General features: G+C 41.6%; 1 protein-coding gene across 6 annotated transcripts in view; it reads left to right on the top strand.

Annotated features, from left to right (window-relative positions):
- Positions 1-21347, top strand: part of LOC122987805 (DNA-binding protein SATB1) — a 67413-nt gene extending 46066 nt beyond the window's left edge. For all 6 annotated transcript variants that reach the window (XM_044359834.1, XM_044359838.1, XM_044359836.1 and 3 more), the window contains 2 exons: positions 14610-14816; positions 16867-21347. In XM_044359834.1, the coding sequence (XP_044215769.1) occupies positions 14610-14816; positions 16867-17499 (840 nt within the window). In that variant the 3' untranslated portion in view covers positions 17500-21347. The remainder of the gene's footprint in view (positions 1-14609; positions 14817-16866) is intronic.
- Positions 21348-24065: the final 2718 nt, after the last annotated feature.

Genomic DNA, 24065 nt, shown 5'->3' with positions numbered 1-24065 from the left:
TTTTATTTTAGAAGTAGACAGAAAAAAAAAATGTTTCTTGAATATTGGCTCCTGTTCGCACATGCTCCCAACAGAAAAGAAGAAACCACATGTGGGGAAGCTGTACCACTTTCTGAAGGTTGTTTGTTTTCTCCTCCTGTGAAGCCATGCTAGATATTGCTGCTCAAGTTAGATACTTAGCTCTATTTACTCCCCAAAAATGTTGTTGTTCCACTGCTGGAACCAGATAAATATTGGTTTTTCTACAAGGGAAGGATTTTTTTTTGGGGAGGGGGATATTGGGTGTTGGGTAGGTCACCGTAAATTGTTCATGAGCTGATTATAATTTAAATGAAGGAAGAGTAGCAAAATGTATATTTGCAAATAAAATGTTAAATTTGTTATAAAAGGTTAGGTAGAGAGGTTTGGAGCCTTGCAGGCAGAAAAATAACCACTATCCAAGCCTTGGGTGGGTTCTGAGGTTGGGAGTGTAGCCTGAATGTGGTTGGTGATGAGGATGGAGGATGGGCTGGACTGGCAGGATGCCCATATGGGGTCCAGGGAAATAATTGTAGGGGGAGGATGGGGAGGAGGCCTCATCACTGAGGCTGGCACTGTCCTGTCAGATTTGTGTGCAGTTCAACCTCTGCCTCTTCAGCTCAGTTTAGGATTTCCTGGCATGCTTTTACGCAGGCACAGGATCAGGTGACCGGGATCCGTTGTTATCGGTACCAAATGTGTGTGGGTGCACTATGAAGTATTTCTGAGTGTGTGTGTGTGTGTGTGGAGCATTTGCGTATAGCGTATTTGCCTCATTCAGAGAGAAACAGATAATACAGCTGAGAAGGGAAGGAGCAGAATGGTGGAGATCTAAGAGTAGATAGAAAAAAGGGAGTTTAGGGAGGTCACAGCCAGCAGTGATCCCCTGGGTAGGAAAGCAGTAAACAGAAGTGTACTGATTGGCATGCTTCACCGAGTGTGTGCTTAGGTGTGTGTATATACTGTATATAGCTGTGTATGTGTGTGAGTGTGCTTTTTCTGTATTTTAAACATGGGTTTATGTGCAGGCACATTTGAATGTGGGCACTGATGTTTGTGTACTTGAATGTGTGTGTTTGTGTCTGTTGATGTGTATGTGCGTTGGGGGGGTTCCTGGAACGCTGCCATCCTGTCCTCTCTTAGGGCTCGTAACCACAGCAGGCCTCTGCCAGCCCTTAACTGTCCCCCCCACCCCCACCCCCACCCCTTTCACATATTCAATGTTGCATTTCAATCACTCTTTTACTACCACATATTCAGAGTAGTAACTATAGAGCAGTGAATCTCACCCAAGCCACATTACTTTATCAGATTAATGCTCACCATTCACTTTAAGTCTGGGAATACCTATTTTTAAGTTATCCTTGCAGCCATTCTGATGTAAAGATATTACATTTACTCCTTGATAAAAATCAGAAGTGTTATTCATGATCCATTCCTCTATGGTACAAACTGACTGAGTGCTCCAAGAACGCTCCATCTTCATTTAGCTTCAGGAGATGTCAGACTTGGAGAAAAACAACTGCGCGCTACTGGTTCAAATCCAGTGATGACACTGCCAGAAGTAGCTAGTATTAGTCAACGGCCCATTTCATTTTAGCCGGCAGAGGTGCGAGCTATGATCTGGATAGCCTGGAGTTGATGTCAACATTATTAACTGGCTCAGTAGGGCTAGAGCGCTATCTAGCAAGCGACCATGCTTTGTTTTCATTCACGTTAACAGGGGAGGCTTGCTGTGTTGGCCAGCCTGGCAGAGGGGGCGGCTAATGTTCTGTCGAGCAATGGGAGGTTAGCCGAGGGTGGGGTGGAGCGGGTCGGGGGCATTACTCTGACACGACTTTTATGTCCAAACATCCCCGATACTTCCTGAGAGAAATTGCACAACGGATGAAATCAGAGTCCCTGCTGTCATAAAACAAGCACCCTGGGAGCCCTGCGCACCGCGGGGCTCAAAGCCCTCCGACTCCTCAATGACCAGTAGAGTACAGAACACAGTCACCGCCACCAACGCCGCCCTCCCTCCGCCACCGCCTTCTCTCTGTCTCTCTCTCTCACTTGCTCATTCTCCCCTGGAAGAGGCTACGCTAATTAGCCAGGCTCTAATGAGACAGAATGGCACTGATCTGGTCCGCCGCTGCGCCACCAGGGGGGCCGGGCAGGGGAGAGGAGGGGAGGTGGGGGAGGGGGGGCCTGGTGCAGTAGGGGGGAGAGAGGAGAGCGAGGGGAGGCGGGGGGGGGGGAGGTTGGTGTATGCCATCTGTCACCCTGCACCCGCCTGGCACGGCATTCCCTGGAGTGGAGGGTAGGGAGGCGGCGGTGGTGGTGGTGGTAGTGGTGGTGGTGGGGGGGGGGGGGGGGGGGGGGGGGGGAGTGAGTGCCTCGTTGGTCTGGAGAGGTGGGGGAGTGGGTGGAGGTGGGTGGTGGCGGGTGGGGACACTGATATGAGTAGGAAGGGAGGGTGACAGAATAACTGGAACTGCTTCCTTCATGTTTCGAAAATGACTAATTTCCTGTTACGGGTGGAATCCGTTTAGTGGTCGTACATGTTTTATAGCAGCTCGAACGCTTTTTTTAGCTTTAATCTCAGATATTTGACCCACCCAACCAGACCAGACCAGCAACACTCAGACATAACACACACACACACACATACACACACACACCACTTCTATCACTCTGCTCCATCCAATGGCTGCTTAACAAGAGGGGCAGATGGCTGACCTTTTGGGTGTCTGTTTCTAGATTGTCTGTTACCGAGGAGCCACTGGGGGGTCAGTACGTTAGAAGTCGTGTTTTGCATGAAGAGTTGTACAAATGGCATTAAAATGACATCCTAAAACTGATTTAGTAAAGATGTTATCAGATAGTTTTATAATATCAAGAACTGAGACATGGTTTGTGGTTATAGCTGGGGGCTATGTTTTGGAACAGCACAGTGGAAATTTTGGACCGCTTCTCTTAAGTTTTACTTTGTATGCTGTGGCAGGGCCGGCATCGAGATGTCTTAATCTTTTGTTTGTGGACTCACAGTTCTCCATACTTCTCTCTCCCTCAAATTAGGCAGATCAGAGCAAGCATATCACAACCCCTAGGGATCTAAAAGGGCCATGACTGTTTATTAATTGATTTATTTATTTATCTCCTGTGCCTGCTTGGTTATTAGGTTGCCATGGGAAACAGGCTAGGCCAGATCCTCTCTATTATTAAAGACACAATTTCTTGAACTGGAGACCCAGCTGTCTGAATAATTAATTTAGCGAATGAATTATCTTGCAAACGGTAAGTCTTCCCCTCCCTCTGAAATGAGCCTTTCTCTTATTGTTTAATGGACAGTGGAATTCCCACCAGCTTGTTTTCTCTTCACTGCCTGCTTCATCGAACCCTCCTCCTCTTAGCAGGAGCACGGGGTCTCACTGAGCATGCCCAGAGCACTTTGTGTCTCCCCTGCCATCTCTCTCACTTACGCCTTACATGCCACCTCTCACCCCATCTGTCTCCAATTGCGCAACTCATTCCCTCCTCCTCGCCTACCTCCTACCCTGCAGTCAGAACTAGTAACCTGCCCCTCCTGAATCCGAACTGTCTCTTCGTCATCACCTCTAATGCATAAATATATGACAAATGTTTCTCAATGGTGGGCATGTTTCAACCAGCCCCTCTCTAATAGTTCACTAGCTCTCTTTCAATGAAGACCTAATCAGTGCTTAACCTACTCGCCACATGCCTAACCTTACTAGTGCTTCTTACACTTTGCTAGCTTGTTAGTGAATGCTACCCTCATCCCAGTGACAAGCACAGTATTTCCTAGCTCCTTCCTTCCTACAAACGTTAGCTAGCTAAACCTCTCCCACTGTCTCCACTTCTCCTGACAGACCACACAGGGCTTGTTCTGAGGCCCATTCTCGCTAATCTGATCAGGCAGGCAAATACGCCGGGAAAAGCGCTTTAATGATCCCCCTAATTACCTCAAGTCAATACCAACTGTATTATTAGACTCGGGGAAAATATTCCATTAGGGTGCCCCCCGTGGGAGTCCCCCCTGTGCGCGCTGATGTCACGCGCTGCGCGCCCCCTACGCTTGTAATTAATTTTATTTACACACGCAGGAATGCACAAGGTCGCACCTGCAGCCCGGAGCCGCCCGACTCGGCCCGCCTAATCAGATCTGTCATAATTACCATTCTGCATGCTTCTGACACACGCCGGGAAATATTTCAATTTAACTACAGCCACTAGCTCCGGCAGATGCAGTCTGAGAGAGAGAGAGAGAGAGCGAGAGAGTGTCTGTGTGAGTATGTGTGTGCACAGGAGTGTGTGTGAGTGAGGGGGAATTGCATAGGGAGATATTAGGACCTATCCAAGTGCTCATGCTGGTGCTTGTGTGCACTTTGTTTTGCTAGCATTATTTGCTGTCTCTCAGTCTTTCACAACCTCCTCTCTTTGTCCTTATTTCTCCCTCAAACGGAGATCAACTCTCCATCCTCATCACTGTCTAAACTATATCCTTCAATCACTATTTTTTACAAAATACTGTATAAATTAAGCCTCAAGGAAGACATATAAGTCTCCATTTCAGTCATGTAGAGAAAGACGTTTGAGATTTCGCGTTCGAGATGAATTTCCGAGTTGAACAAGACGCACAGCTAAAGTACTGAATAAACTACAGTATATGAAGACTTTTATTTCACAACACTTTTTGGGGATGAAATTTGTTCAGTTTCATTAGTATCTGAAGCAAACATGTAGACCAATTAAGAACACTTATTTAGCTGACATAGACAATTTGCAGGTTCTCCGCTATTTCAATCCTTAATTCAATAAGATCAGTCATGATTTATCAGCTTAATTATGCTCTGATATTAGCAATTAAACCCCAGCTTTGAATTAAATCTCAATCAAACTCTTATAATTGATGGAATCAGACTCCATGTAGGTGTTTTCTGTGTTTGTAATGTCACTGCTGCCGTTGTTTATCTCTAGTTCATCTCCAGTGTGTTTGTTGTCTTCTGTGCATTCATCCTCCATCTGCCTCAGCAGTATTGAACAGAAAGGATTATAAACAAGAAGTAAATTTGTGGTGGGAGAACAGTTTTTTTTTTTTTTTTTTTTTTTTGAACGTTCAGTATAGCTGTGCTGGTACCCAAATATCAGCCCACCACCAGGCTAAACTAGATTATGGTGCAATTTCAAAAATACTAATATTTGATACAAAGAGGCACAAGTGCTATGGCATCATGACTGACTCGATTTTCAGCCATTTTGTACACAAGTGCTTTACTGGGCAAAGTAAAACTAAAAAAAAACACTAAAATGTGATAGTGATTGATTGATTGATGCACATTAAGGATACCTAGTAATATACCTACCTTACAAAATTAAATACGTTGCCTGCAAATATTTGTTAGTGCTGTAAACAAATACTGAGCAAAACATTCTTGCTGTTCTTCACTACAGCTCTTGAGCAAGGCACTAATCCTGCAGCCACTAAATAGTAGACAGTGGTTGCACTGGGGGGAAACTCCCCGGTTATAGTATTGTTACTATGTTATGTGCAATTGTGTGTGAAGAACAACTTTGCAGAAAAGGAATAAAACGTGCGGTTAAAAAAAAAAAAAAAAAAAACTGTAACCACACAGATGTTTAATGTGCTCCATTTTAGATGGACTGGTCATTTGCCTTTGGTTATTCTTTATGCTCCATCTGCCTCTATTTGGTTGCTCAAAAATTCCCTGCACACTTTATTGGTTCAGCAGCCGTGACGTAATCTGCCACCCAGAACTGGTTGGTATTGTTTCTGGGAGCAAGTGCTGACACAGAGAGGGCCATTTCCTGCACAGTCATGCCTTGCCTCCACAATGTGTGTCGTGTTAGCTGTCAGTCTGTTATTGTTGTCGACTTGCTTATTGTATCTGGAAAGGTCGCGACCCCTCTTCAGAAAAAAAACGTTCACTGTTTGGCTAAGACTTCTCCAATGTCGCAGTTCGAATAGAGATTAATTGTTTGGCATGTATGATTCAGACTGGCAAATTCCTCTCCTAAAGCTCAGCCACTGACATCCTCACAAAAGAGTATAGCGACACAATCTGGCAGCCGCAATCTGGAACACATCCACTCTGACAAGACATCAGAGTCATATCAATGTGATTTAATAATTAAAAAAAAAAGATTTTTTTTTTTTTTTTTTTTTTTTTTAAAGGCAAGTTTCAAATGATTTAGATGACTCAGTTTTTAATCCTCAAAAGCTTTCCTTAAGAGAGAGAAGCGGCCTGTGATTTGTACATATGAGGACTAGAAATTTCATCATCCATTTCTGTGGTCGCAAATCCAACCATCCTTAGGGCCTATCTGTCATTTCAAATAGATGTCCGTTTGATCCATCTGTTTTGTACTCTCCCTCCTAATGCATGTTCAGGGCCAGCCTGTGAATTGGAATCAGATGGGGAGGTTATGAAAAATGATCTTGAGGTAAATAAAAACGTGGCTTAACAATAGATTCAACTCCTTGATCACCATATGGTGAACAGCCTCAGATAGTGTGCTTACAAAACAGTATATTTTCAGAAAGATGTTAATGTCTTTTAGTTTTCCTCTGCACAACCTAGTGAAATATCTCAATCCCCTCTGTTGTGTTGTGTGTTCTTTGCCCAGAATTGATGGAAATGAGTAAAGGTGGATTTATTCTTTAGGGTTGAGCTGTTCTGAGAAACGTAACTATAATGTCAGGGCTATTTGGAGACCACGTAGAAACTTTGTTTGCACTACTTTGGGTTCTCTCCCGCACGTATTAGATGTCAGCAGTATTTCCCCATTGCAAATACAACATGAAGCGAGATATAAAAAGACTTTTCTTTTCAATAATACTAGATAAATTAGCTTTTTGTACATCTAGCAACCATTTCCAGTGCAAACTTTTCCTCACTGCGCTCTAAGTGAGTGAACGAATGTAAACACGATTACTTTACTATATAATGAATGCACAGTAAAGTAATCTTCTCCTTTCCTGTAGCGAAACAAATTAGTGTTATGTTAAGATTTTGCTAGCAGTCATTTCCAGTGCAAACTTCGCCCTTGTCATGATCATCTCCCTATCACATGACGAATAAAAGAATATAAACATGATTACTTTGGGCATATAATGAATGCGTACCGTAGCCTGATAATGTACGACACCATTCGAAACCATGAATTAATCCCTACGCTTTAAGCATTGATGCTGGGACCACAAGAACACCTCCACAGAGGAGCATAAGTTTGGGCTTTTGGTCACCTGACTTATTATCTGATAAGCCAAATGGCACCAAAATCATATCTGTAAATTATTATAAGCTTCCTCCAGTGCTCATGATATCCCTGTAACATACAATGTACAAGTAATTGTAGTACAGTATGTTAAGCAAACAACTTAAGGTGTTATGATTGGTCTCCAAGCAGGGTACAATGTGTTTTTCACTCTATTTTTTTTTAGTACATCGTTACGTCCGATCGCCTTTGCAGTTCAATTAAGGCCACTGACCCCATTTCCATCGCCCCGTCCTTCTCACAGTATGCCAAAGACCATTTGTACAGTAACTCATAGCTGTTCTATTTGCATATAAAGACTTATTCTCCCCCCCCCCCCAAAAAAAAAATCTGGCCCTGAATCGTGCAGTCAATTATTGCTTATTGTTGCGGGAGATTCACATATGCCCGAGCATCAGGATCGTTTCAAGACTCCACCGTCGTCAGCAGATGGGCGTCCACCATGGCGTAATGTATTTACAACACAGCACTGGGTTACCTTGCAGGGTGAACGCGCACGTGCAGCCGCCATTTTGGCTCGCTCGGGGAGGAGGAACAGGTTTGAACATACCGTGTTATCGGCTGCATTTATCTGCATAGTGTTGTCTGCCAGAGCTGGGCCTCTGCCAGGTTCAAGGAGGAGGAAAGACAATAATGCATTGTCTTCCCCCCTACTTTTAGCTCTCTCTCCCTTGTTCAGACACAGGAGAGGTTTGTCTGGCTGCCTCCGAAGCAGCCCTGTCCTCCAAACCAGCCAGCCACAACAATGGCCACAATCATTTCTTCATCTGTGATTTTTTTTTTTTTTTCTTTTTTCCTCTCCATTTTTTGATGTGTCATCTCGGCCTCATTTGTTCATCACGACCAGGCTCAAAACTCTAAAATTCAAATGGTATCGGATATACTTGTATATTCTGTGGCTGGGGTTGAAACTGTGGCATTATTGTTGGTCATGCAGTAATCCGAGGAAGGAGGGGGGGGGGCGGGGGGGGGGGGAGGGAAACTCAAATGGCAAATTGATGGACATCTGTTGGCTTATTTTATTTATTTATTTTTGCGGTGGCCGAGGTCAGCCTGATGGGGCTGATAACAAGCAAATGAGATTAGAGGGAAGGTGTTGGCCAGGCCGTGTGACAGCCCTCTCTCTCTCTCTCTCTCTCTCTCTCTCTCTCTCTCTATCTGTCCGTCTGTCTGTCTGCCTGCATGGCTGTCTGTCTGTCTGTCTTGTCTTGTCTGTGGTCCCTGTCTCACAGCATAGCCGGTTCTTCATTAGTGCTTCTCTGAGCTTCCATGTTGGGGGGGGTGTTTGCAGCGGTAGTTTGGCGGTGAATGGGTGAATGGGTAGGTGGGTTGGGCGGTGAATACCATGCTGTTCTCTGACAGAGCGGGCCTATACTCTCATTGGCAGCTTGTGACTGCAGCACTCACATACACCATGTACCGCATTGCATAGCTGGGTGAATCTCGCGCATGAATTCAACTATTGTGTTGCGAGGAAAATATTTTTATCAGAACACCCGGTTGCTATTTATACTGGGGCCATACAATGGCCTGCTGAAGAGTTTATTACCCTTTTAATTTGGCACCTTATGACCCCAGAGCCCCGTGGGTGGGTCTCTGGTCAGATCTGTGTCTGCTGTAAAACAAGAAAAGGCTGTTTGGTTCTTGATTGCCAGTCCTGTTGTTTGAAACTAATTAATAATTAAGCAGCAATGACCTAGAGGCAGCGGATTATTGTGCAATATTGTCACAGGTGTGTGCCAACATCGCAAGATAATCCTATGCCTGTCAGTACGCACTGCTTGGATGAACCTGTTTACAGCATCTGTGAGTTCACCTGAGAGATGTATTTTGCCACAAAATAAACCGGCTTTCTAGTTCATCAGTTAGTCTGCAGTTTCTAAGATAATTTAGGTTGGGAAAAAGACACTGATTTACTTCAGGAGGTCAACTGAAGGCTCATCAGTATTTGTTCCTGGTATAAATATCCTTAAATGTGTAGTAAATGTCATTTCTGTCACAATTTCGCAAAGTTTATTGCAGTTTCATGAGCTGCAATCTGTTAAATGAACATTGTCATGTACAAATGATAGCATTTTGTTAAAAAAGCACCAGACAATAATATTATTATCAGACTTGTAAACCTTGTAGGAGTTGTAAAATATTTCTACCAAGTGTACTCTGATATATTAGTGAATGTATTAGGCTTTGATTAAACAGTTAATATCATCTACTACAGATATTTTCTCCTTCACAAGAGGCACTTAAGTGGTTTGTTAAACCTCGAAGGAAATTCTCTTTTATTATTCGCTCAGTAATGATTTTTTGTGTGTGTGTGTGTGTTTCATCTATCATTAAGTGGCAAGGCAGTGTTTCACCTCACCTTAAAAAGCAGATTTTTTTTTGGATAAAATAAAAATCTATTAATCGATAATCAAAACGGTTGACATGTAACACGACACAAAACAGTGTTCTTACCCAAGATACACCGAATACAGGACACGAATGGTCCAATTCAAATATGTATCGAGTGATTTCTCACTAGTGTTGTGACTGTTTTTAAGCTGCAGATTTAACCAGTTCTGCCCCGAACACATGTGGCGTCTCATCAAACAGACACACCAGGCTGGAGTAGAAGTTTTACGTGTCATTCCCCGCGCACCTCTCTCCTCACCGCATACACATCAAGGGGAAGATCACACAAATAACGAGAGGAGACGTGTTAACAGAGGATGATTACGTGTTATGCTGGATTTACTAAGGTCACACAATTTGTGACGGTCAGTTTTGTGGGAGGGGGGGAAAAATTCTCCTCCTCTGAAGTCCAGGCGTTAAAAACAGCTCAAAACAAGATTTACAGGAGCCAACGGCTAAGTCGTAGTGAGTAAAACTCACGTGAATTTAATAGAACAGAAAAACTATTCTTAGACAGTAAACTGGAGCTATGGTTATTAACGAATACAATATCTGACTACTGACGGGAATTTTTTTTTTTTTCATATCAAGAACAAGACGCTATTATTTCTTCTTAGCTTCTGAGCTAAATACAGACAGTCTTCTGTGCAATGTTGTCAATGAAACCCACATTTTCACTCCACTCTCTTCTTTTATATCATTAGCTTATGAAGTTGTTCTGACTAATATATCAGCAAACACTCGCCTACTTTCACATGCAAGCAGATACACTGCAACACGAGCATCCTGACCTATGTATGTCCATTATTAACTGTTTACTTCTAAACCACTGCTTTATTTCGGCTGCCTGCCTTCTCATGTTGAGCAGTTATCTTAAACTTGTCTGACATTGTTTGCAGGAAATGGCTTTCTGTGGTTTTTGTACAGTCTAAGTGAGATCTTCATTTAAAAAGATTCTGTCTCTCCTGTCTCTAATAGTCATAATAATCCCTCCAGTCAGTCATAGACTTTTCTTGCAAGCATCACCAGACCCCATCGTTCCTGTCCCTGCACTATTTTCTCAGCCGCAATGTTTAAACTGTGACACGAGAAATTTTCCTCAGCTTAACAAAAGTCGTTGTTATCACACGGTTTCTGCATACTGTAGTCTGTGTTGGCCGGCAACTAGGCCTGTCCTGAACTACCTGTTCTATTTATTTATAGAGAGCCCTTAATGATCTTCAACAAAAACAGAGCACACTGGATTGAAGAGCCCTAGATTTTTGTTTTCTGGACGGTGTTGGAACACTTAAGCGGCAGGGGCAGCAAGTTCCATGATCCAATCAAGAGCAGTTGGTGCTTGTCAGCTGCGGTGGAGAGGCTCAACAAATTACATTAAACAATAAAGGGGAAAACAGATTTGCAACAGTATGGTAATATCACCAGAGTGCGGGAATGTTGAACATAAAATCTTGTTGATTTAGTCATTCTTAGGAAAGAATATTGAAATATATATATAAGTAAGTTTTTCTACCAAATAAAGTTGATACTAAATTGCATTTTAGAAGGAGTAAGTTTAATGCATTTACTATATCCCAGTTGTTTTTATTTTATTGTAAAGTTTACAGTCAACAAGGGAGTCAAATAGCTAACTTCTCTCACTCTGTCTGTCTCTCTCCTCCCTCTACCCTCTCGCTGCCTGTCTGGTCTGTGGAAGCAATGCAATTAGACAAACACAAACAAAGCTCTTGAAACTGCCATGGAAAATGCTGACTGTCCACTGTCCACAGCGCTGGCCCGAGAGCAGCGCTAACTGCTGTTTGACCTACCCCGCATAAAAAACGTTTAGCAAAATGTTCATTTTCCCGAGGCCTTCAACTCGTTCAATAAACGGCTAAATGTCAGCTCAAAAACTGTCGAAATTATCAAAACGAAGGCGGCAAAGGAAAGCCCCCCCCCCGCACAAACGGAACATTCACACTTGTGAACTAATAAACTGTCTGTACTTTATTTCATCAAATGGACTTCCTGGCATTGAAATGGAGTTCACGTCGTGCCTTTGTTTGATTGGCTCTGCTACTTTGGGTTTAATCCTGCTGGTTTGGGGAGTGTTTGAGTTGGATTACTCCATCGTTGGGCCGGGGTACTGTTTCTCTGGCTTTGACAAGATGGTGTGTGGTTTGTTGTGCGTCTGTTTGTGTTTTGTGGTGTGTGTGTGTGTGTGTGTGTGTGTGTGTGTGTGTATGTGTGTGTGTGTGTGTGTTCTCCCTCACTACCGAATCAGCTGAAACCACAGACAGCCCAACTGGAGCGCCGTCCAAATCCCTCTGCATGCAAATTAAAAACGCAACAATAAACGTGGCAAAGGAACAAGGTGGGCACGCAGGCTTTATGGCCCCCTCTACCCACTCTCCTCCCTCTCTCTCTCTCTCTCTCTTTCTCTCTCTTTATGTCTCTTTCTCTTCCCCCCCCCTCTCGGCTTCCTCCAAAACCCCTCCTGGGTTTGATGTGGCTTATGGGAGGAGTTGGAACAGGGGACAACCAAACTGCTGAGTTATCTCTTGCATGCAGTGTGGCGGCGTGGCTCTGCCCTCTGTGTGTGCATGTGTGTGTGTCTGTGAGCGGACCAGCAGCGCAGTGTAATCCTGTGGAAATGAAAGGTGCTGCCGCGCACTGGCCGGGAGATTACAGCGCCGCTCTGTCACTCTGCCAGGACAGACTACCGGCTGAGCGAGTAGCCCTCTGTAACACACACACACACACACACACACACACACACACACGCTCACACCTCACTGCTTCTCTTTGACGCTGCGTTTCCTCCTCGCTGGTTTCACTCCCCGGCCGTCCCTCCTTCTTCATCCACTCTTGTCCCTTTACAGCTCTCTTGTAGATTCACTACAGCTCTTCATCCCACCTCACCCCCTCCCCCTTCCCCACCCCACTCCTCTTCACTCTCCCACACAGCTCTACAGTGTGCTTCACTCTTACTCACTCACACACACACACACACACACACACATACGACGGCCGCTGAGGTTTAGATCATCACATCAGAGCCGCAGCGACCACGTCACTCAACCCCTGTAGAGCCCTTCTGTCTCTACAACAGTCACTTCTCGGTTTGTCACTCAGTCCTGTGAACAAACACAAACACAGGCACACATTTCACTGTGACTGTGAGAAGTTTCTATTCAGTGTATTTATTCCATAACATCCAACGCTACGACGCATCCAACGTAGTCTTCACTCTAATAAGACATCAGAATCATGACTGAAGATAGTGGAGATTATAATTTCCCATATAAGACAAAGAACAGCAGCGAATCTTCATGTCTGAGCAGTTGGATCCAGACAATGTCGGCTTGAAAAAAAAATACTGAAACAACTAATAGATAATCCAAATTTTCTGTCAATTGAATTATTTGTTTCAGCTCTATCTGAATCAGCATCATAATACGATTAGAGCTGAATCGACTGGTCAGTGAATTGATTACTAGAACCACAAAAGAGTAAATCAACAAATATTTTAATAAAGAAGAAGAATCGTTTTACTCATTTTTCAAGCAAAAATAATTCCAATTATTGACTCATTCCAGCTTCTCAAACAAGACAGTTTGCTGCAGTTCTCGGTTTCTAAACTGAATCTCTGTGGACTTACACTGTTAGTAGAACAAAACTTGTCATTTGAATATGTCAGTTTTGGTTCTCACAAAGTAGTTTTTTCACTCATTTCTGACATTTTATAGAGAAACTAATTAATCGAGAAAATAATCTACAGATTAATGAAAATTATGTTTGTCGCAGCCCAATATTTATTCCCAATATTTTCTCATATTAACATGTAACTGTGGCAAATATTCTGCAAAATCTAATTGATGTTAAGTGCAAAAAAACTGTGTTTGACTGTTACATTAGAAACAACTGCATGTAAGACAACAACAAAACAAAGTTTGACAGTTTTTAATTATAGTTTGCTTTGAAACTTTAATTGAAACAACATTATGTAAAACGTTACATGATATGATCATCAAGAAACAATCCCACTAAAAAAAGATATTTTGAACTTGTGCTTTGGACATGTAATTCTCGCAACCTGACAAAACAGATACTTTAATAGTTCTTCAGGGTTTTACTGTGTATAAACAATATGTAAAACTAGTCCTCTGAGCTGCACTCTCAGCTGTGAGTCAGCAGTCTTGTACTGTGGATTTCAATAATCAACGTCGGATCCATTGCGCACCTTTTGTATTTATCAAATAAAACATTTAATTGGAATTGTCTCATACTGTTCTACAGCTCTGTCTTTCATGGCCCTCTGCTGGAGTGTTTCAAACATGGGAGTCACTTGCTTCCTCCCAAGGGTGCTACTCAATATGCGAGTGTGTGTTTCTCGTCACGTTAAATTGTTCCTCCCTGCTGTGTTGCTTGACCTTGGCTAATTCTTGTCTTCATCTTCAGCTGTGGCAGAAAAAAAAACATACTGACTGCAGGTGTAGCTATTGTGAAACAATAGATGGATTTTTTAGTTTTATTTTTTATTTATTCTACTACTGTAAATAGTTTTTTTTGCAAAACAGCATTTTTCATTCATTTTAATTATTTAAATTGCTTGAATGGTTTTTACATTGGATCTGTTTCATCTCAGTAGTTTTTATTTTTTGTGTTGTATCTGTTCCAACACTAAAAAAAGCAGTTTTTATAATCTAGTTGTCCTCATAGATAAAGCACCGTGTGTCTGTGTGAACCAGTTTCCACATCCTGCAGCCTAAAAATACCTTTAACACATCTTTGATCCAGAAGTCCAAAATTAAACTAATTACGATACATTCTTTTGACCTCTGCCCACATTTCAGTCTGAAGACCATGCTTTACTGACCTCTCTCTCTCTCTCTCTCTCTCTCTAATCCTTCCTTCAGGGCTGGCTGTGTGAGCTGCTCCGCTGGAAGGAGGATCCGTCTCCAGAGAACCGGACGCTCTGGGAGAACCTCTCGATGATCCGGCGCTTCCTGAGCCTCTCCCAGGCCGAACGCGACGCCATCTACGAGCAGGAGAGCAGCGCGGGCCAACAGCACCACAGCGAGCGGCCGACACACTTGATGCACATCTCCACTGACCAGCTACAGGTGAGCGTTAACGGCACGTGTCCTGACCCGACAGACGCAACCGGCTCAGGCATCACGTTTAAAGAAGTGTGATGTTTTTACGTTGCAAACACAGAAAATATAATGTAGCCGTGTGTGTGTGTATGACTTGATAAAACACTGTTAGCTTAATAAAATGCTGTAATAAAATGTAAAAAAAATATGCAACATATGGAGGTAAACACAAAAAATAATATGAATAAAATATGTACGGTGCATGAAAACATACACACACACCAGAACATACAAGGTTTCACTTTTGATTACGTTCTGTACCTTAACTCTGCTGTTCATGTTACAGTCTGTTAACTGACAGGAAGTTAATCTGCAACTATTTTGAGTCATAAAAGAAAACCTTCATTGTTCAAACTTCTCAATAGTTTCTTCAAATTGTGAAGATTTGCTGCTTTTCTTTGTCTTATGTGAAAGTAAACAGAACATATTTGTGTTTTTGACTGTTGGTCAAACAAAACAATCAATTAAAAGACTATAAATGAAAATGACACTGATTGATAATGACAGTGGTGATTAGTTGCAGCCCTAATTTGTGCATAAAGGGCGCAGGTGAGACAGTCTCTCCTGATAAAACTCTACTTACTGTATATGAACGTATTTTCCTACATTTTTCTAAAGTGCTGTGTATCAAAAACACATAAATAAAAAAAATCTAAATTTCCCCCCCCCTTTTCATTTAATCTTAACTAATTTTCCAGGCATTATGTAATAAACAACACTTAAAGAGTTTTTATGAACTCTTGTTAATTAGAAACACAGCAATACTTAAAAGTTCCTACTTTTCAGCGAAAGCCGTTTTCAAAGATATCATTAGCCTGAACTTATTTAACAAAGCTGCTTTATAAAAGACATCTGGTAGATGAATGGAAAATAACACAGAGCCTCGGTTAACGGTCAAAATATCTTAATGAAGTACAATAATTCTTCTATTAAAAGTCTGAGCCACAGCTGAGTGGTTGATTAGTTATTTGGTTACTTGGAGACATGGCCAGTGTTTCACAAAGGCTGCCATTTACTGGATATAAATAAGGTAATAGGATTTCTTTTACAAATCAATTCCAGCAGCAGATATGGAATGAGGGAGTTTTACTTTGCATGCAAACAGAAATGGTTGTAGATTGATAAAATAGGATTATTTCTTATTTAATAGTGCAGTTTTATCACGTCCATAAGAGACTAGTGTTTAAATATTTTGTGCCGGTCCTTCACTAACATGACACATTAGCCAAATTAGCTCACATTAGCTCAACAAGAACTATCATAGCTCTGTATATTGGTGCTGTAAAAATCACTTCTTTGGGTACATTTATGCCTTTGGCAAACAGTCCATGCAAAGTGCTGTTTTGCAAACTTCATTATGAAACACCTATTCTACAGTGTCTGACTCAGAAATGAAAATAAAAGAGCACCCATTTTGCGGGGTCAATAGGGACCACGAGTTGCCCACTCACTCCCTCTCCAACCACACAATGAGACATTTTACGAGTAATGTGTCATGTGTTTACACTAACGGGATTCTGACGGCAGAGTGAAAGCCATCGATAGCATTCTCACACTGCGGCAAATCAGCCAGACCATCGTAACATGAATTGTGCACAGGGAGCTTGTTTATCACTGCCTGGCAATAGAGCCTGATAAGCAGCAGAGGCTATAATAGAGAGGCCAGTTTCCCTGTGAATTCCCACTGTGTGTACGGCTGATTGTGTCTTTTTGAGGTTGTGAGTGTGTGTGTGTGTGTGTCTCTACTAGTGTGTTGCTGTTGCCTCTACCCCCACAATGAGACACAATCTCCCACCACCACCAAAAAAAAAAATTCATATCTGGAGAACTGATTACATTCAGTGAGATATTGCATGGAAAATTCCTTCAACCAAATGCCTGTTCTATACACAGTAGGCCCATTTTTCCTCACAACTCAATTGATTTTAATGAAAGGCCTTATTAATGCGCCGATAAGTGTTCACTGATAACATCCCCGTCTCCTTTCTCTTCCCCTTTTTTTTTTTTCCCACTGCAGCCTCAGCTGCCCCAGTCACAACAGCAGCACCAGCCCTCACTGTCCCTCCAGCACCCCTCCCAACCCCTTTTGTCCCAGCAGCCCTTGCAGCAACAGCAGCCCACCACCGGCCCCCGGTTGCCGCCCCGCCAGCCTTCCACCGCCTCTCCGGCCGAGACGGAGGACGAAGTCAGCCGCGGAGGGAGCATCAAGTCCCGCACCAGTGGAGGGAAGATCTCCCTGGAGGCTCTGGGCATCCTGCAGAGCTTCATCCAGGATGTGGGTCTCTACCCCGACGAGGAGGCCATCCACACCCTGTCGGCCCAGCTGGACCTCCCCAAGCTCACCATCATCAAGTTCTTCCAGAACCAGCGCTTCTACGTCAATCACCCAGCCAAGGGGCCCAAGGAACCCAGTAACAACAACAACAACAACACCCCAGCCACCACCAACACCAACACCAGCAGCAGCAGCAGCAGCAGCAGCCCGGCCTTCGAGGAGGAGCTGACGGACTTCAGGGAGAGCGGCGAGCTGCTGAAGGAGATGGACGAGAGCACGCAGACCAACAACACCATCTTCTCCATCAAGATCGAAGAGCAGCTGGGCCGAGGCGCTGAGGCCCAGTTAGAGTTAGAGCACGAGGCCAAGGAGTAGGATGAATCATGTACTGAGAGTTTTCATGTGCACACACACAGACTGATGACTGTGCTAAATGTAACGCTCTGGCTGACACAGAACCACCACACTGCAAATAAAGAAAAGTAGTGTTTTTATTCAGTACAGCGCCTGGACTGTATGAGGAGTGTTTATATATCAGTTGCAGACTGACAGGCTATGTGAAGTTAGTGTTCACACACTGGAAAGCCCATCTCAGACTCTGTAATACAACAAGTACTACTTTTTGGATTTTGTAAAACTTGTATTATTCACTGTAAAGACTGATGCATCATTTAAATAATCTGCACAAAAAATTATTCTAAGTATGTTGCCGTGGATATTTGCTGACTGCACTCTGTCTGTTGTTTTACACTGACTTACTTTATCTTTTTTGAGCTACTGATTATATTTAAAAAGAAAAAAGTCCCCGTGGAGTTTGATAGGACTTTGATAGGTGTTTACGTATGTGATGTTTAACTGGATTTTTTAAAAAATAGCAAATGAAATCAAGGACCAAGTGGTTGACAAGGCCTTAATTATGAGGTATCAAGTCTGGAGCCTGCTGGCAGATTAGTTATTCTTTTAAAAAGCGCATAATGTGATTATGGATCACTCCAAACTCTGGAACGCGATCACCCAGCCCAGGTGCATCTCCGAGAATAGCTCAGTCTTTACATATTATTTGTTAGGGAAGAAATATAAATATATATATATAGACATATATTGTAACTGTAAAAAAGAAATACAGTCTTAAAGAAACTATGCCAACAATGCCTTGTACTATACGGCACTGCCGATGTTACATTATTTTGCAAAACCTTTGTCACTGTAACTTTCTGAATTGCCACACAGTTAGAAATGTGAATTACACCATGTTTATGTTGTCCGACATTATTTATTTGCAGTTCATGCAGTGTTTTTGATGTAATTACTTTTTTTAAAAGTTTATGTTGCATAGCGCTTTTTTTAAAATTCAACCGATCTTTTTTCTATTTATAAATGTAATTTCGATGGGCAGTAAAAACAAAAAGTGTCTTACACGTTTTAAATGGAGAAATGTGCTTTAAAGGTTGCCTATAAAAAGTGCTGTATGTCAAGCAACTCATGCTACAAGCTTCACAATTAATGTTGTATGCAATTTTTACTATCATGCAAATAAGCTTAGGTAAAATGACTAACCTATAGAACACCTTAGAAAGAAAAACATATGCAATCTGTGTGAAAATCGATGTCTGCGATGTGTCTTCCTTTGGTTAACAATCCAATTCAAAAGCTATTCCTGTATAAATATTCTGTATAAAAAGTGTTTCTTTTTTATGAGTTTATTTCAATGAGAACACCAGTTATTTTGTTACGACTGACTGTTTTATAAGTGTTTCTCGGTTCCTTTCTGCAGAAATGTTCTAACTAGAAGTGGTTATTGATTGTTAATTACACAATTAAACTGTTTGTATTGTACCACAGATTTCTTGGCATTAACTTGACCAGACTCTTTTGACACCAGAGGGGTTTTTTTTCTCCCCTCTCCTCTGGGAACAAAAGATGAAACAATGTGAATTGTTTTAAAAACCTACTGCTAAGAGATATCATCTCCAGTTACTGACTCATTCAGCTGCAGTCACTGAACACATGTTATTTGTAATAACTGTAAATATCACATCTTATGAATCATTGATTGTTTATTATTGTAAATATATTTGAAGTTTGTGCAAGAGCTCACCGTACAAAATTGAAAATCAACGTTCTGTCGTGCCTCTTCCTATCAAACCAACTGTACCTGGGCTCTTCTACTGCATCTTCACTTCTACTGCTGAGTGTATCTGAAGCACCTGTAAAAATCTGAAATAAATAAATGTAAGGTGTGAACACCAATAATAGCAAAGCCCTCCACAGGGAGTTAAGATAAAGAACAGCACAGGTGTTCTGACCTCGCCGTGAACCCCAGGTGAGGCCAGGTGTCTGCACCTTTAGGAAATTACCCTCACCTGTTACATGCGATATGTGCCAGCCAGTCTGGGCTGGCGTTCCCTTGATGTTCTGCTCTTTTTTTTTCATGAATAAAAAAGCCAGAGTGTAACATTGTGTGTGTTAAGAAAAAAAAAACAGATCATAGGGTGTCAGATGCTCTCTTGGGACTCATCGATTTGCTAAAGGTGGAGATTAGAAGGTGTCAAGAGGTAAAAAAATAAAAAAAAAAACTACACATGAGAAAGTAGAGGCACCAATAAGCTTCATTATTTCTTGGTTTTGACTTAACAAGTGACTTACTCACTGATCGAGGTGAATGCACCAACAAATAACAGGAACTCTAGCATGATACTCCTCCTCATTATATCTGTTTTCATAAGGATCAGCCATATTTGCCTCAGCCTTACAAAAGGTTTATCCACACAGATGGCTAATACTTTTCTATAACAATGGTTCTCGATCTTGGTGGTGGTCACAGAAATATTTATGGAGCTTGTGAAATGATTTCTGAGGGAAAAAGGGAAATTTTGAGATACTTTTTTAATACAATAAGTAAAATATAAGAAGAAGAAGTATAAAAACAAAAGCAGCTTGGTGCCAGAGTTCATCTTACTGTCCGTGCACAGCTGTAAAAGAAGGGGGAAGCAGACTTGGCTTCGTTTTCTCGCATCACGAGCTGAAAAGGTTCACAGAGGCTCCAGTTTTGTGCTAAACGCAGGAGTTTCGCCACGGGTGGGTATCATGGGTGATTGCTCAGAGAAGACTGGCAAGCACAGAACAGTTTTTAAACTCCGTCTCTATTAGGCTGTTCACTGGCTCTCCACGGCATCAAACACACTTCAAAGACTTTCCCAGATGTCAAAATAGAAATCATAATTACGACAAGAATGTTGACTGATGAATCACTGACTCTGTTACCCTGGGCTTCTCATGCTGTTGCTTATTTTATAAATTAGCAGGCAACAGAAGATAAGTTTCCCAGAAAGCATTCATAGACGATGCCACATCATGCTGTGGTATGCCACTTTTGGAAAAGAAAAAAAAAAAAAAGGCCCAGTAGATACAGTAACTTCTTGTGATATTTGTAGAAATCCTCTGTGTCATAGCACATAAACACTTTCCACATGAAGGTTCCTGTAGACACACATGCTTGGCTTAGAGCCGGGTGGAGTTACTGAGGTCAAACTGCCAAATAACAACCCAGTATCACAGCAGTTCATGAAATAGTCATGAAACTTAATCTATGGATTTGTGTACACGGACATGAATTTTCCAGCAGGACTTTAAAACACTTGTATTTCAATTGGAAGTTTCTTTCGTGCCTGCACCACATACAACCAAGCAGCTAGCTCCGAGTCTGAAAAGAATCTGAAGCCGATCAAGAAAAACTTAAAAACTTGGCATTTCACCCAGGGGCGGTGCCTTACATCCTGCATTACACAGAGCATTGTGTGAGTGATGTGCGCTCTCGTCGACCTGCATTGGGTCGTCTTGTCACTTTTTGGATAAGCTAGTGCAACGGTAATGTAAAAAGTTGTTTATTAACCTACAAAAACCTACAAGAAACATCCTGTCTAATTGTTGTTAAATTTTCAAATTGACCATCATGAGTCTATACTGGAAAATATGTACAACTAAATAGTACTAAGATATATTGACATTTAGATGGACTAAATTATGTCCAACAGATGAGGGTCTGTATTCTGAAGTCAATGTAGTATCTTGCATCAATAGATTCCCAAACGGGCTTACAAGGCACATTATTAATTACCATGTACATAGGTGTGAGACCAAATATATAAATTATAGAAAAACATGATTAGTATATTCTGTATGCCTTCATACTTGAAATGCATCAAATAAACTGATCTCATATTGTATGTGTGTATTATTCAGTCTAGTTTGCCTAATTTTCCAAGCTTGCTACTTAGTTCAACATCTCATTTTCATCAAACCAAAATAATTCAGGACTTTTGTTCTGTATTCTTACAAAGGTGCACACAGGTTATCATATAAAGTAACTTACAATAAAACTAAGTGCAATGTTATTTTCATCATCTCCCAGATCACACACCAAATACACTCTACCTTCCTCACTTATCTACTTCTATTACCAGGGGTAGGATACCTCTTTTCAGGTGGACATAGCATAGGGTTCCACACCAAAAGGTTTCTGTTCTATCTATTTGAGGGTCCTTAGCATGGAAAAGTTTGGGAACTCCTCACCAAACTACATTTACTACAGTTGGTTCAATCACCAGAGGCAGGATATATTAGTGTTTGTCAAAACATGTCATTCAAAGTGACTGAGGGTCGTATCTTACATCAAGATGCTCAGCCCATACGGGCTTACAAGGCACACACATGAATTATTTCCATGTACAAAGATGCAAGATCAAATATACAAATTACAGGAATACAGAATACAGCATATTATGTTTATATATAACATTTGTGTGCACAAATAACCTGTTATATTGAATGCGTGTATTATTCAGTGTAGTTTGTCTGATACTCCCCCAAGACCCTCCGTATTTCACACCCTGCCTGTATGAAGATTTCACGTGTGTGTGTGTGTGTGTGTGTGTGTGTGTGTGTGTGTATAAACATATGCATGTCTCTCTCATGCTGCTGCAGCATTTCACCCATCTGAGACAAAACAAAAATATAGTTCAATAATTGAGTTTAAAAAAAAACACAAAAGCACAAAGGCAGGTGGGATGTCTGCATACATAAAGGTGAATTCACATTCTTAAAGTAAATTTCCTCCAATATTTTCATGGCACATGATATGGGCCACATGTCTACATGACTGGATAGTACAAATTACGAGTAGTAATCTACATTATTTGTACAAAACTAACGTAACTCACCCTCCATTGTGGAAAACTCATGAACGTGTACTCAGCACAGGCTGAGACTATGGATGTATTATCAGAGTTGGATATGGTGCCGTTGCTCAGCCTTGCAGCCAATTTTCCCCATCGACCACCATTGTAAAAGAGACATCTGTGAAACTGTTGACAGGACACCTTGAACTGCCAACAAGGTCGAGTATGACTCTTTCTATTATGAATTTTTGATCCATGGAGGTTTTATATTTGTAAAACTTTCCTCAAGCCAAGTAAAGCGATTTAAAAATCTGTGACGTCACTACAATGTAAAGTCTATGGGCCGAACTCGCAGGCAGGGCCAGCAGGAGCAACACTACTGCACATATTCAGTGGGTTGAATACCCCCAGAAGTAGACCTGGAAGCCAGAAACTTTTTTGGCATATGCGCCAGGCAACCAATTCTTTTTGGACTGAACAGGCGCCATTTTTCGGTCCAGTATCCAACTCTTACAATACATCCATGGTTGGGACAATCACAGAGCTCGCCAAAGCATGCACTGCTACGTCCTGCAAAACCACAACCAATCGGGTGAAATACCAAGTTTTTAGGGAGTCCCGCAACTCTTGAAAGCTCTCAGCGTAGTTAGTGTAGTGGTGAATGGGCAGACCATTCCTTCATCTCTTCCCTCTCAGTTTCACAGGTTATCAATCTGGGTGATGGAAGCACCGGTATTTTGGTGTGTTGCTATTTAGCTAATGTTTAGCTAATGGAGCTTTCTTATGCACATGTGATTGAGGTTAGCAACAAACTAACGTTAGTAAGTTAGCTAAACTGTGATAATACCCAGACTAAATTAACTGAGCCCATTAGCGAACATTATGTAACGTAATATACAGTTTTTGATATGGTGACCGCATTGCGATGTATTATTTACGGATTATCAAGTTCATTGTTTAACGTATAGCCATATAATGTATGCCTTTGTTATTTTATAGCTAAGGGTTCATTTATAGTCTACCAATGCACAATTAATAATCAAAGGAGGTTTGTAAACATTTCATTTGAACATATGATATTCCCATAACATTAGCTATCATTAGCCCTGTCAATCATTGTAAAGCAGCCTCCAGATCTAAATAAAAGAAGAGAGAAGGGATGAAAAATACAGATTTTGTTAATAATATTTATTTATCCGATACTCAATTTTTTTCTACTTTTTTTTATTTGCCATGGTGAGCATTTTAATTTGACTCGCCATGAGCCCTGTAAAGTATGCCTCTAATCATCTTTGGATACTACTTGGAGACCAACAGCAAATAAACAAATGCACACATTTGGGAAAATCAGTCAGTATTCTCTGAAGTATGTTCTTTCATTTGGTAGAGGCATTTCTTAATCAAAGGTAGGTCATATTATGTAGATATGTTGGGTTTTAGTGTGCTTCTCAATGCATCTCCCATAAGCTACAGTGTGTTTTCAGTTCATGAAAGTTAACTGTAACATTTCGTTTGCTTAAAAAAGTCTTCAGTTCAGCATTTGGTTGTACTAAAAGATGCTATAAGAAGTCAGCTGTTTAGTTTTTCTGATAAGTACATTTTGTTTTAAGCCTGTTTTTCACTTGCCAAGATTAGCATTAGCATTATCACAGTCAATGTAAATTACAGATACACCGTGTTAACCAAGCTAGCAGATAGTGTTAGTGTTAGCGCCATGCTCTTGGTCTTTTGGCTCCAAAAATCCAAGATGGCGATGGTCAAAAT

Source organism: Thunnus albacares, chromosome 8 (assembly GCF_914725855.1).
Source record: "Thunnus albacares chromosome 8, fThuAlb1.1, whole genome shotgun sequence".
Classification (NCBI taxonomy): domain Eukaryota; kingdom Metazoa; phylum Chordata; class Actinopteri; order Scombriformes; family Scombridae; genus Thunnus; species Thunnus albacares.
The sequence above is the reverse complement of the archived record's forward strand: the minus strand, read 5'-3'. Positions and strand labels throughout refer to the sequence as shown.